Source organism: Aplysia californica, unplaced genomic scaffold (assembly GCF_000002075.1).
Source record: "Aplysia californica isolate F4 #8 unplaced genomic scaffold, AplCal3.0 scaffold00131, whole genome shotgun sequence".
Lineage (NCBI taxonomy): Eukaryota > Metazoa > Mollusca > Gastropoda > Aplysiida > Aplysiidae > Aplysia > Aplysia californica.
The window spans coordinates 1,407,753-1,420,565 of record NW_004797401.1 but is presented as its reverse complement, the minus strand read 5'-3'; the positions used below and the strand labels follow the sequence as shown (position 1 = coordinate 1,420,565).

General features: G+C 39.9%; 1 protein-coding gene across 1 annotated transcript; it reads right to left on the bottom strand.

Annotated features, from left to right (window-relative positions):
- Positions 1-3,924: 3,924 nt before the first annotated feature.
- On the bottom strand, positions 3,925-12,389 carry LOC101856885. Its single transcript, XM_005096554.3, has 3 exons — positions 12,255-12,389; positions 10,842-10,911; positions 3,925-5,028 (listed from the first exon to the last, which is right to left on the bottom strand). The coding sequence occupies exons 1-3, from the start codon at positions 12,264-12,266 to the stop codon at positions 4,697-4,699; spliced, it is 414 nt and encodes a 137-aa protein (XP_005096611.1). The 5' UTR covers positions 12,267-12,389; the 3' UTR covers positions 3,925-4,696.
- Positions 12,390-12,813: the final 424 nt, after the last annotated feature.

The window sequence follows — 12,813 nt, the reverse complement described above, 5'->3', positions numbered from 1 at the left end:
GCTTTTTAATTTTTGGAAGTGGTTATTCTCAAACCGGGTGAGAATGACCTATGTCTCGCTATTCTCACCCTCTCCTTTGTTTTACCGGAAAAGACCCAAGAGGGATCAGGGCTGAGGTTTCCGGGGCTGATACCCCACAGGATCGTGTTGGTGTCCGAATAGACATAGATCTAGATCTAGTCACAGTCAGGGTTGTCAAATTGGAGCCAAATCCCAGAAATTTGGTTCTTTTGGATTGTGTCTGGCCCAGAGAATTTCATTTGGCTCTCTGGCTTTTTTTGGTTCCAACTAATGTTCAAGAAGAAGGGTACAGAAGAGGCAAGAAAAAAAAAAAGAAAAAGAAAGAATAAAAGAAAAAATGAAAGTGAAGAAAAGAGCTTGGATTGCTTAAAGTTATTGAACTAGTTAACACGATTTAACGCCCTCGCCCATTTGGTCTGAATAATTTACAACCCTTCAACAGTCGTGCAAGAGCATAATCTCGTGCTCATGTCTCGTTACGTTCGTACACGCTCTGTGTTCCTTGAACCATAATGTATTGTGTGCAGAGAGGCCAGCCATCGTTCTAAAGTGCGTAAACAATGAATGGTCCGGCCGGTTGCCGGTCCCACATCCTGCTCAGTGTTGGTAGTGAGGCTTTTTCTTTTTACTGGAGAGGCGAAACATGTTTTAATATTATTATTATTTTTTCCCAACCACATGCGGTAAGCCACCAAGGGGCCTAGGTGATTTTATCGGCCTGCGAGAGGTCCAGGGGGAGTCCTCACCTCATGCCCACACCGGGGTGGGAGGGGGGGGGGTGAGAATAGCGAGACATGGGTTATTCTCATCCGGGGTGAGAATGAAGGTGGCCCTTAATTTTTAGCTTTAACTTTAACCTAACTGTTGGATAGGGACACCATCTCAGTGTGTGTCTGGGTGTATAGGGCCCTACTTGTTGTTCTGGACTGGTGTCTGTGGTGCAGCAGTTAGTGCTTGGCTATCACATGCAAGGGACCTTCTGGTTCGATTCTGGAGAGGGAAGGAAATTTTTATTGAGTATCTCAATATTTCTGCTGGGATGTAGTATCCTTTTCAGCGTGGGTTGGCCCCGACATGCAGGTTCGGAAGCCCACCTCCAAACTGATCTAAATTGTGTCGATGGGGGTGCAAAACAACCTATGTTAAAATAAAAAAGGGTGACCTTATTTAGGCCACAATGTGGCCTAAATAAGCTAAACCCCCCTCCCTTACCTTATTTAGGCCACACTGTGGCCCAAATAAGCAAACGAAGTGGCTAGCCGTACTTAAGTACGGCTAGACTGCCAGTCTAGCCGTACTTAGATCTAGGTTTGGCCCTATCGACTCAAGCCTGTTAAGTACACAGGTCTAATAAGATCTAGATCTAGTAATTATTCAGGTTGAAATACATGCAAGTAAGTAAGGCATCTTTTGGTTTTGTCTGACATACAAATACTTTAGGCATTGCAAACAAAAAATGTCATTTACAATTCAGCCATCAATATTAAGTACGGCTAGACTGCCAGTCTAGCCGTACTTATCTTAGGCCCTATATTAACATTGGAAAACAGGAGGTTTAAAATACATGCACTGTCATTAAGGCACCTGGTTATGTCTCAAATACAAATACTTTAGGTACTGCACACTAAAAATTTATATTTACAATTCAGTAGACTTTTTTTTTTAAATGGTTAGTCTAGCCATCATATTATTTCAGTTATTATCAAGGAAGTGGATAGGCGGACCATGGGGTCTATCTAGCCCCAAAAGGATAAAGTTTCATAATTTATACAGAATAACACTGCCAGTAGTTTTTAATTCATCAAGTTATAAAAATGGCCTTGTAACTTGTTTTCAGAAGCAAATTTTAATAGTTCCAGTTCTACCGAATCGATTTTCACGCAAATTCAACCATTTTGATGACCTTTCTTTTCCTTTTAAAAAGATGTAGGCCTGTCGGATGTGACAGTGCGATTAACACTAAGTTGTTTAGACCCATCAAAATACGAGGCTTTGTGGCCGATCACAAAGGTGTACGGGGCTTATCGAGGCCGATTCGCCTTGCCGCGTGCACGTTCACTAAACTGCCTACTAGATAGAATCTACTACCAAAGATTCTCTACACGATCTTTGCTACTACTACTACTACTAGATCTACATGTACTACTACGAGACAGTACGAGAGATGTACTACTACGAGACAGTATGAGAGAGTGCCACCCAGGCAAAGATAGTGTAACTTTGACCCAGCCACGTTGTGTACACACTTTTTATACCCCAAATTTGACCCGGAAGTCCATTCGGAGGATTTGACCTTTTCACTCGACCAAAGTGTGCCAAATTGGTAACCTAGATTTTGCCCCTCCATGAAGGAAAAATCTGGCCCTCATTCAAACCATTGGGAATGAGCAAAATGTTGCGTATAGTGCTTTGTTCTTACAATATTCATTATGATATATAAGTTGTACACTGAGACAAAACTGTACTAAATGAGAAAGGTGCACCATTATGAAAGTGGAACGAACTCAGTTGCCTGAAAAGGGTGTCCCCCGGTAGTTTGAGCATGTGTGGCCTAAATAAGCTAAACCCCCCTCCCTTACCTTATTTAGGCCATATGTGGCCTAAATAAGCACTCCCAATAAAAAATAGAGATAGGTGGCCTTTTTTTTTTGGCTAATACTTAAGAAATGTGCTGACTTTTTCAAAACCTTGTGTTTAGATAGTATGCATGTGCAATTGACTCACTGTAACACTACAACCCTTGATACATTACACAGGGTCAGAACAGCACCCGTCCCAAATTGAGTCCATCTTCAGAAAGTTACAATAATATAATAAGAGCATTGATATTACTGAGGGCCAACTTATTCTCCAAACTGAGAGTAGCATAGGCTGATTTGAAAACAAGAAAAAACAAACACATTATGTGACCAGTTTGAACTTTTATTACTCTATTGGTGTTTTCCCTACTATCAAAAACTGATGTGCCTGACCTCATTTCTTCTCTGAGCTATTGACTTCTAGATTACTCCGCCGGAAATATTTTTATACAATAGATATAAAATACTTTGGTATAAATGGGCAAACACTGTAAATGAGGCACCCTTTCTAATATGATCAAACTGAAGAAAATTATTTTACATCAAAATAAAAAATAAGCCATCCCTGGAGGACCGACCTGATACTGATAGCAAATTGCTGAGAGAAAGATTTATCACTTAATTTTGATTGGAAATGGGACCTTGAAAGACAGAGGATAAATCGATGTATTATACATCATGTACATGTGTATTTTGTACATTTGACATCGAACCTATAGATTTCTATATCAATCAGTTTATATTACAAACACATGCATGCATGCATGCGCACACACACACACACACACAAACACACAAGTACACACACTCACACACATACATACACACACGCGTGCGCACACTGAGACTTGTTACAAGAATCAAAAGAATTTGATCATTTTGTGAGGGAAAAAAATCAAAGATTGTGGCTGGAAATGAAAAAATGTGTTTGGGCAAAAAATGATAGAAAGACGTCAATTATAAAGAAAACATTTAGTTTAAAGGACCAAATGACACCGGACTGTAAATTACAATGTACCAATTATATGACATGTTTATCAGCTGTTAACTCAAAATAATATGGTAATTTCAAGAAAAGAGCTTTTAACGAGATAACAAAACAGATGTGGTGGGTATAACGCCGATCATGTCCATCGTAATGCTACTGAAAACAAAACTTGCTTTTTATCAACCAAAAAAATCAGTCAGTCAATTACCCCCCCCCCCCCCCCCCCCAAATTTTAATTTGTCCAAAAAAAGGGGGGGGGGGGGGGGGGGGGGGGGGCTCATACACTTCTTTACAAAATGTGTTGTTTTGGGGGGAAAAGGGCTCCATATTTTTTTACCCCCCAAAAAGATGCAGTGTCTGAAGGTTCAATAGATGCTTCCTAGTGAATACCACAATGGACAAGATTACATGTATCAAAGTTTAAGGATTTGTATTTTTTGTAAATTCACAGTATGGACTGCCACCTTAAACATTAACAGTTACAATTAAGATAAACTCCCTCAGCACTGCAGCCTCGATTTTCAGGTCTTGCAGAGCTGTGAGGTTTGACCCGTAAATTATAGTACCGATGACTTAGAGGCAGGACAAAGCCCGCTGCTGCCAGGACAAGTGGGTACAGTGTAGATGAGAGGCCTACATTTCAAGTCATCCAGACTTTTACCCTCAGTGTGCCCGAGTGTGATGTACTTCATCCGTCCGTGTGGATGTGAGATGACAGCAGTTGGGACCTTATCGAGACTACGAGACAAGTCTCTCTTTTTTATCTGTTTTGTCAGGTCTAGCCGATCCCCCTCTATCTCACGTCGTCTATCGCGGAGCTTCCTCAGTCTGTGAGCCACGACCTCATCGTGGGTGTAGCACACCAGTACACAGCTGTCCGCCTGTGTGTGGGCATACTGTACACCACAGCCCCCGGTCAGTGTCACACTGCCGCTACCGTCAGGATGGTCATCGAAGAACACGACCTCACATTCTTTGGCCTCTGCGTCGTCGTAAACCACATGGCATGCTGTAGCAATGTAAATTTCCCAGAATTTGTTTTTCTTAGCCACCCCATGTGGACACTTCCCACATTTGCAACATCCATAACTCCGACTGTACACCCCTATCACGAAGCCTCTAACCACAATGCTGACTTTTTTACCTGATCTGTCAGCAAACGGGTAAGGTTTGCCATTAGATCAATGTTGGCCCGCTGGTTACTAATAAAAAAAGTAATAAAATGCACACTGATCCTGACCATTAAATCAGCACAGCACTTAACATACTCCACTGCCTTGTCCACTATCCACTGTTCTTCATCAGGCATTAAGACTCTCACCTGGTCCTCACTAAACTCGTACACAGGTATAAACTGGGGATGGTCAGGGTTCTTTGTACAATCAATAAAAGAAACGGAGCCGCCAAATTCAGCAAAGTTCTCTTCCACCTCGTGTGTTCCTGCAATATGGTAGCACAGAGAGAGAAAGAAAACACACACAAATTATCACTGTGTTTCAAACACAGAAGAACATGAACATATGTGTTACGACATGTTGAATCAGGTGCTCGTCAATTTTGTTCATCTGTCTTGCATTTGGCAAAAAAAGTACCCTTATATGAATATAAATCGAGATATTTGCGATTTAATGAGTTGGGGGGGAGGGGGTCGCCTGGTGCGAGAGGTAAAATTAGCAAGAAAGTGACTGGCAAAGTTTGGCAACTCCCAAAGCTTAAGTGTCATTGGAAACCGGAAATTTACATTTTCGAACACCCGCACAGAATTTATGCGTTTTTAAAAGGACGTAAAAGATGTCAACTCAACTCCTACCTTACTTCACAGAGCCCACTTGACTCTCAGCCGGCCTGATCTCACCATCTGCTCATCCGACATTAAAAACTCCTGTCGCATCGAAGTGATTGAAGACATAGGAAGTGATCACAGGCCTATCTTTATACAGATCACCTCTCCACCTGCATTGAACCACCCTCGAAGAACTCGATGGAACTTTAAGAAAGCCAACTGGGCAGAATACGAAAAGACCTCAGACGAATTGCTCTCCAGCATAGCAGAAACAGAAGATGCTGATCTTTTTAATGAACAAGTCACCGAAAATATTCTGAAAGCTGCATCTCAGCACATTCCACGGGGATGCCGAAGAAATTTCAAACCCTTTTGGAGTGAAGAAATCCAAATTGCTGTGGCAGAAAGAGAGAAAGCCAGACAGTCATTGGAAAAATCACCATCAACAATAAACAAAATACACTACAACAAGACCTGCGCTCAGGTGAAAGTGACAGTAAAAAAAGCCAAAAAAGAGAAATGGACTCAAACCTGCAAAGATCTCGACCTCCGCCACAATGGAACAAAGGCTTGGTCCCTTGTCAGCAACCTCTCGGGAGAAAGACAAAAAAGCAACCCCAAACCCTTTTTCCTTTCAGGCAGCACCATCACTGAAGACCAGAAGAAAGCCGAACATTTTAACCATTTTTTCGCCTCTGTAAACAGGGCAGGCAGACTAACCGAGGCTGATAGACTTCTCATTAATAGGGCTAAGCATAAAGAAAAAGCTCCTACTGTGAACAACTCGCTTTTTGAAGAGGATTATAGCATGGTGGGACTCAGTCAGGCCCTCAAAAAGCTAAAGGAAAGGAAAGCCCCAGGACCAGATAAAATACACAACGAAATGCTGTGCCACCTTGGTGCTAAAGGAAAAGAAATTCTTCTTTCCCTGATAAACACCACGTGGAGAACGAGTGGAATACCAAAGGCATGGAGGATCGCCCAGATTACACCACTCCTGAAAAATGGGAAACCACCTGGAGAAGCGAAAAGCTACCGACCCATCTCATTAACATCATGTATCGGTAAGCTTGCGGAAAGAATGATAAACAACCGCCTCTACTGGTACCTGGAAAATACTAACAGCTTAAACCCACACCAAGCAGGCTTCAGAAAAGGCAGTAACACAGAAGATCAACTTTTTAAACTGAGTCAAAACATCCAGGATGGATTTCAGGAGAGTAAACACACTGTCGCCATCTTTGTAGATCTCCAACAGGCATACGACAGAGTGTGGAGAAAAGGCCTACTCATGAAATTGATGGACCTCGGGATACATGGCAAACTTTATTAATGGATCAAGTTCTTCCTGTCGGATCGAAACATTGAAACCAAGGTAAACAATGCCCACTCGTCTAGAGAAGTACTCGAGGAAGGCCTACCTCAAGGTTCCTGTCTGAGTTGCACTTTGTTCCTGATCTTCTTTAATGATGTAATGAACGTGCTGAAATCAGAAAAGACTCTTTATGCCGATGATCTTGCTCTCTGGCAGACACATCACAGCACGATAGTAGGAGCAGGGAAATTAAATGAAGACCTCAAGAGGCTCCATAATTACTGTCAGAAATGGAAACTTAAAATAAACTGCACGAAAACAGTATACACCATCTTCACGAAGAGCCATAAAGCAGCCAAAGAAAATCTCAAACTAAAGATAGGAAATGAAAGTCTCCCCAAAGAAGAACATCCAACTTACCTAGGAGTCAAACTTGACCATAAGCTAACCATGAAAAGCCAAGTGGAGAACATAAGGAACAAGGCAAAAAAAAGACTCCAACTTTTAAAGAAACTCGCAAGCAGTTCATGGGGGTCAGACAAACAAACTCTGAGAGCTCTATACCTGGGTTATGTCCGATCTTCCCTGGAATACAGCAATAGCCTACTCACTATGTGCAGTGCAACTACTTACAACACCCTTGACAGGGTCCAAAACAATGCCCTTCGTTTTATAAATGGCGGCATGAGATCCACACCTACCACCGCGTGCGAAATCCTTGCAAATGTTGAACCCTTGGGAATCCGCAGAGATAAAGCAGTTTTGGAGCTACATGAAAGAACTAATAGAATGTGCCCCAACCACCCAAACAGGAAATTAGTAGAAACATGGAAACCAAAGAAACGAATTCAACAAAAGTCAATCATGCATCACATCACAGAACTAATGGAGAGCCACCATCTACCACAAAATAGAAAAGAAACCAAAAGAGTCAACCAAAACATCCCTCCCCACCTTTCTTTAAAAAAGCCAATCATTACAACATCTCTCAAAGACAAGAGCACAAAATCTTCAGACCCAGTGACGCTGATGCTTGCATCACATCAAACAATCGACAGCTGTTCAGATGACTGGATACACGTCTATACGGACGGCTCAGCATTCAAAGCCACAACCAAAGCCGGATATGGAATACTAATACAGTACCCAGATGGAAGTTCCAATGAGTTCTCTGCAGCCTGTGGAGAGAAATGCAGCAACTACGATGCAGAAATGATGGCAATTGAAACAGCACTGTACCATCTCCGCACAGTTTTTGACACTCATCCTGGAAAAGCACAGAGTATTGTGATTTTCTCTGACTCACTATCAGTATTACAAGCCATAGAAAATGACCATCACCTAAACCAAGATTTGACCCATATACTGTTTGGATCCCATCATCTGATAACATTCTGTGGCATCAACCTAGTAATGCAGTGGGTCCCCGGACACTCATACATACCTGGAAATGACAGAGCAGACACACTCGCCAAACGGGGATCTAGACAGGAACAACCCAACATTCCAACTTCATACAACACTGCAAAACAAATCATCAAAAGCAACAACAAACAAGATTGGATGAACAGATGGGCCCTGGGAAAGACAGGCAGAGCAGTTTTCAAACATATGACCACAACAAAAAGGAATGACAATATCAACCGCCTTCAGAGAAAGAAACAGACCACGATCTTCCGCCTACGAACAGAACATATACAGCTCAACTTCCACCTGAACAGAATAAACCCGGAACTTCCCCCAATGTGTCCCATGTGTGACTATGCATATGAGACTGTGGATCATCACCTGTTCCACTGTACAGCCCTAAATGACATCAGAGCTACCCTTCTCCCTCCGAGACCTAACATTGACAACACACTCTATGGAACATTACAGCAACTGCAGCAGACCTGCACTTATCACTACATGGCATTGGACAGAAGGGCGAGAGCCCAGCTGTTGCTGCAACAACAACAGCAACAAAAGGACGTAAAAGATGTTATGCCAAAAAAAGAACATATTTTATAAATTCCCCAACGCCTAGAAAAATGCTGGTTTCTTTCATTTCATTGTTTCGAGCGCCTGATTTCACCACGCTCCTCACATTTTTTTTCTGGTCATTCTCATGTTTAAACATGTACATACCTCAAAAACACTGTTGTCACCATTACTCCTGAAACATTAAGTGACAGACACACAGTTTGGTCATCCAACTTTTAGAACCCTGTATGCAAAGATCTGAGAAGATTTACCAGAGCGATTTGATTTAATCTCGCTACTTTAACTGCAATCAAACGAAAGTGAGCAAGCTGCTTATTCTCGCTTAATTTTCCCTGCGCATTGCATTCGCACAAAACATATCTAGATCTAGATGAGGAAAGACTGGACCCAGTTTGTTTAGAGAGTCTCTTGCTTTTACCTGTCTACCACTAGTCATGACGGCAATTAATGTTGCTATCCGGTTATACCGCCATCCCCGCTATACCATACCGCCAACTTCATGCTTGTCCCAATAACGAGGTTTGACTGTATTTTACTATAAATTGTCAAAGTATTGCAAATGAATGCAAAAAAGTGTGCATTTTCATGTCATTTATATTAAGTCTCGTACGACCTGACAGAAGGGAGAAACAGATTACAAGAAAAAAAATGTTTTTGCAAAGGTCAAGGATGGTTTCAACACGAAAAAATATTCTGAGAGCTTTGATTTCATCAGAGTTCTTGGCAGGTCTGTTAATTTCAAACTGAATTCCATGTTATTATTGTTATGTAATGATTTTTAATGGATCAATTAATATTGTTTCCCTTGCTACGCATTAATTTAACAGTTTAAGATTATCACCGAATTGTTGTTGTTTTTTTCAAATATAATGTTCTTTTAGGCAATTCTTGTTTTCTTAAAATTTTGGTGAATAAATTCCTTGCAACTTAAAACCTCTTTTTTTTATGCTGAAGATACTAACATACTTGACATATCATATGTGTCACGAGACAGTGGAATTAGGCGCTCGTCAGTTTTTTGGCTTGTGGAGTTATTGGTATCAATTTAAAGCTTGTTCATTTGTCTTGCTTTCAATGAAAAAATACCCATTCATCTTGGATACAAGTCGAGATATTGGTGATTGAATTGAAGAATATGGGGGTTGCCTGGTTTCAGAGGTAATATTAGCGAGAAAATGTTCGCCTTAGTTTAGTTATTTCTATAGCTTGAGAGTCTGTGTAAACAGAAAATTATTCTTTTTATGCATTTAATCAATGTTTTTCAGTAAAATCCTCACAGAAATGTGTTCTTTAAAGGACATAAAAGATGTAGAGCAAAAAACAAAAATAAGATGAAAATTCTCAAACTCAAACCTGTGGGAAAATGCCACTGTAGTTTCTTCACTTTCATTATTTTGACGAACGCCTGATTTCACCACGCTAGAGCATAGATATATATCAAATACCTGTTGCGATAAAGCAGGATAGGATAATCGCTTAACATACTAGTAATAATAAGAGCGTAATAGTTAGTTCAGGCATCAGTTTAGAATAAGATTTTGTTTCATGTATTATTATATCTTCTTAATTCTCCAAAGTAGAATTATAGTTCCTGTATTATACGGGGTGCCTATTGTGGGTGAGATGGGTTCTGGTCAGGTCGGGGGCAATCTCCCCTCTGATCGCCTGAAAACAAAAGCGTTTGTTTTTAAGGTGACGAGTCGGGCACAATCGGCTTGTGCCACGACAGCCCCTTTAAAATTGCACCCTCAATCTGGCTAGCAAACCGACCCGACCCGACCCAATCCCCCAATGGACACCTCGTATCATAGTGAAAGAGCAGAATATTAAGGAAATCTTTAAAAAAATTTTGTTGTTTCTTAGATACTGAAACCATTTTGTCCCCGTGGTTTTAAGCACCCCGCATAATTTAGCAAAATTTGATCATTCTTTGCATAATTTCTGATTATTTTCCTTCATCATTCCTTGTTAAAATTAACAGAATCACATAATTTCACATTTTTGGGCTCAGTCATAATTTCATAATTTTTTTTGCATAAAATCACGGGGACAGACCATTGTAACTGTGACAGGAAAATACAGAAATATTCTCCTCTCTACTATGCAACACTTTAACTACCTCTAATCAAAACCATGATCATAGCGTCTAAGGCAAATTTTAACGACTCTTACCTCTGTAGGAAACCTCTCTTCCTCTACAATGAGAGGCATGTGCGATCATCCTGGAAAACACGAAGCCCACCTATAAAAGAGAAGAGAGGTTATATACTCTGCGCTATCAACAACTTTGAGAAGTTTTGACTTTGCAACAGGACGAAAATAGTTCAAGCAACAGGCCTGTCAAATTGATTTAGCGAGCACAAAATTGATACGTTGAACAGTCATGACAATTTGATGGCTTTACTTTAACAGAGTCAGTTAATAATAAAATCAGCTTGAAGATTCCCAAAGTATTTTTTCTTTATTTAAATAAAGGTTGCCCCCCCCCCCCCCCCCCCCTTATCAACACAATTCAGGCAATCTAGAAGACGGACTTCTGACCTTGCCTGTCAGAGCCAACCAAGGTTGAAAAGGTAACATCCCAGCAGAAAGACTGAAATACTCTTTAGTCTTTAGAAATGTTTTCTCCACTCAGGAATCGAACTCCTAAAGTCTTAATTTGTATGCTGCCTCAACATTGTCATACTACATACGAAGACATAATTATAATAATAGCCAAACAGTCTAAATTTGTGTAAATAGCCTACAACGTATAATGATAATCAAACCCGTTTTAACTGAAACCTCTCTAGCTAAGACAGTTGTCATTAAATCAATAGAACAGAATCTCCCTGCTCCCTTCTCGATAAATTCCTCTATAATTAATTACCTCGACTCTACAAACGGAAACCCCTGCTCAACCCGGAAAAGGAGGGTTCTTAACATTATTTTAAAATTAACGAGAAATTTACACTAGACTATCATAAGACATGAAAAAAATATGTACAAGTAGAGAGCAACAAGTTAAAGTACTGTATGTACACAGAGTTGATCTGCTTAAAGTGCAAATTTGTCTACAGGGTTAACTCTGAATGAAGATAATTAGACCATAATTAATGGGTCAACAGTTGACAGGGTTAACTCTGAATGAAGATAATTAGACCATGGGTCAACAGCTGACGTACGGTATTATGTATTGTATGCATTCAAAATGGTCCACAAAGCCACAAGGGTTGGAAAATAAAATAAAATTATATATCAATTAATTTATACTGGGAGTTTTCACACATATTTATTTATCAAAAGTTTAAAATCAGCAATATTTTAATTTAATGTGAGTAATATAGCTGAAAAAAAGGACCAAAAGTTCAAATTATTCATTTAAAATTGCTATCCACCTGTGTGTAGATCTAGATCTAGTCATATGATATTCATACACATGCAGTTTTTGTTTGTTTACAAATACTGGCAAAATTATTACAAATTAAATATATTTGAGACCTCCCTAAAAAGTGGAAACTTTAAGTTTAAGCGAAAGGTCTCTTATTGTACATGTAGGGTAAGGAGAAAATGTTATCAAATTGTCTACTTAAATAATAGGCCTACGGTAAGCTTCATAATTTAGAAGTGAGGAATCACACAGATTTGTAAATACAATAACTCTATATAGATCTATGTCTGTACACAGACTAAATGCAGTTTTCTTCCCATGACAAAAATAGAGAATGAATGATAGAATACGAAGAAAAACTTGCATCGGCAGAGATTACAATTTCCCTGCATTTTTATGGCAAATGGTTTCTGTATTACTGTAAAAAAGAAAAAAAAATTCTTTTTTCAATTAAAAAAAAAAATCAACTCTTGATCAAATAATATTCATAGAGAGGTTAAGGTTGCTATTCATCATTAATTTATTATTGTGAATCCGAGTAAGCACCAAAAGGGTGATTAAATTTCTAAATTATAGGCCCATGAATTTATTGTTGGGTTGCTTGCCTACAGTACAGGAATCATGCATGGTTAACTGCGCATATTTGGCAATTGGCAAACTAAATAAGTCAGGTTTTTTTTCTTTTTCTTTTTGGTTGCTGTTGTTTTGTTTTACGCAGTGGCTACATTCACGGCGCCGTGAACGTAGTCTGTAGGCTAGGTTCACGGCGCCGTG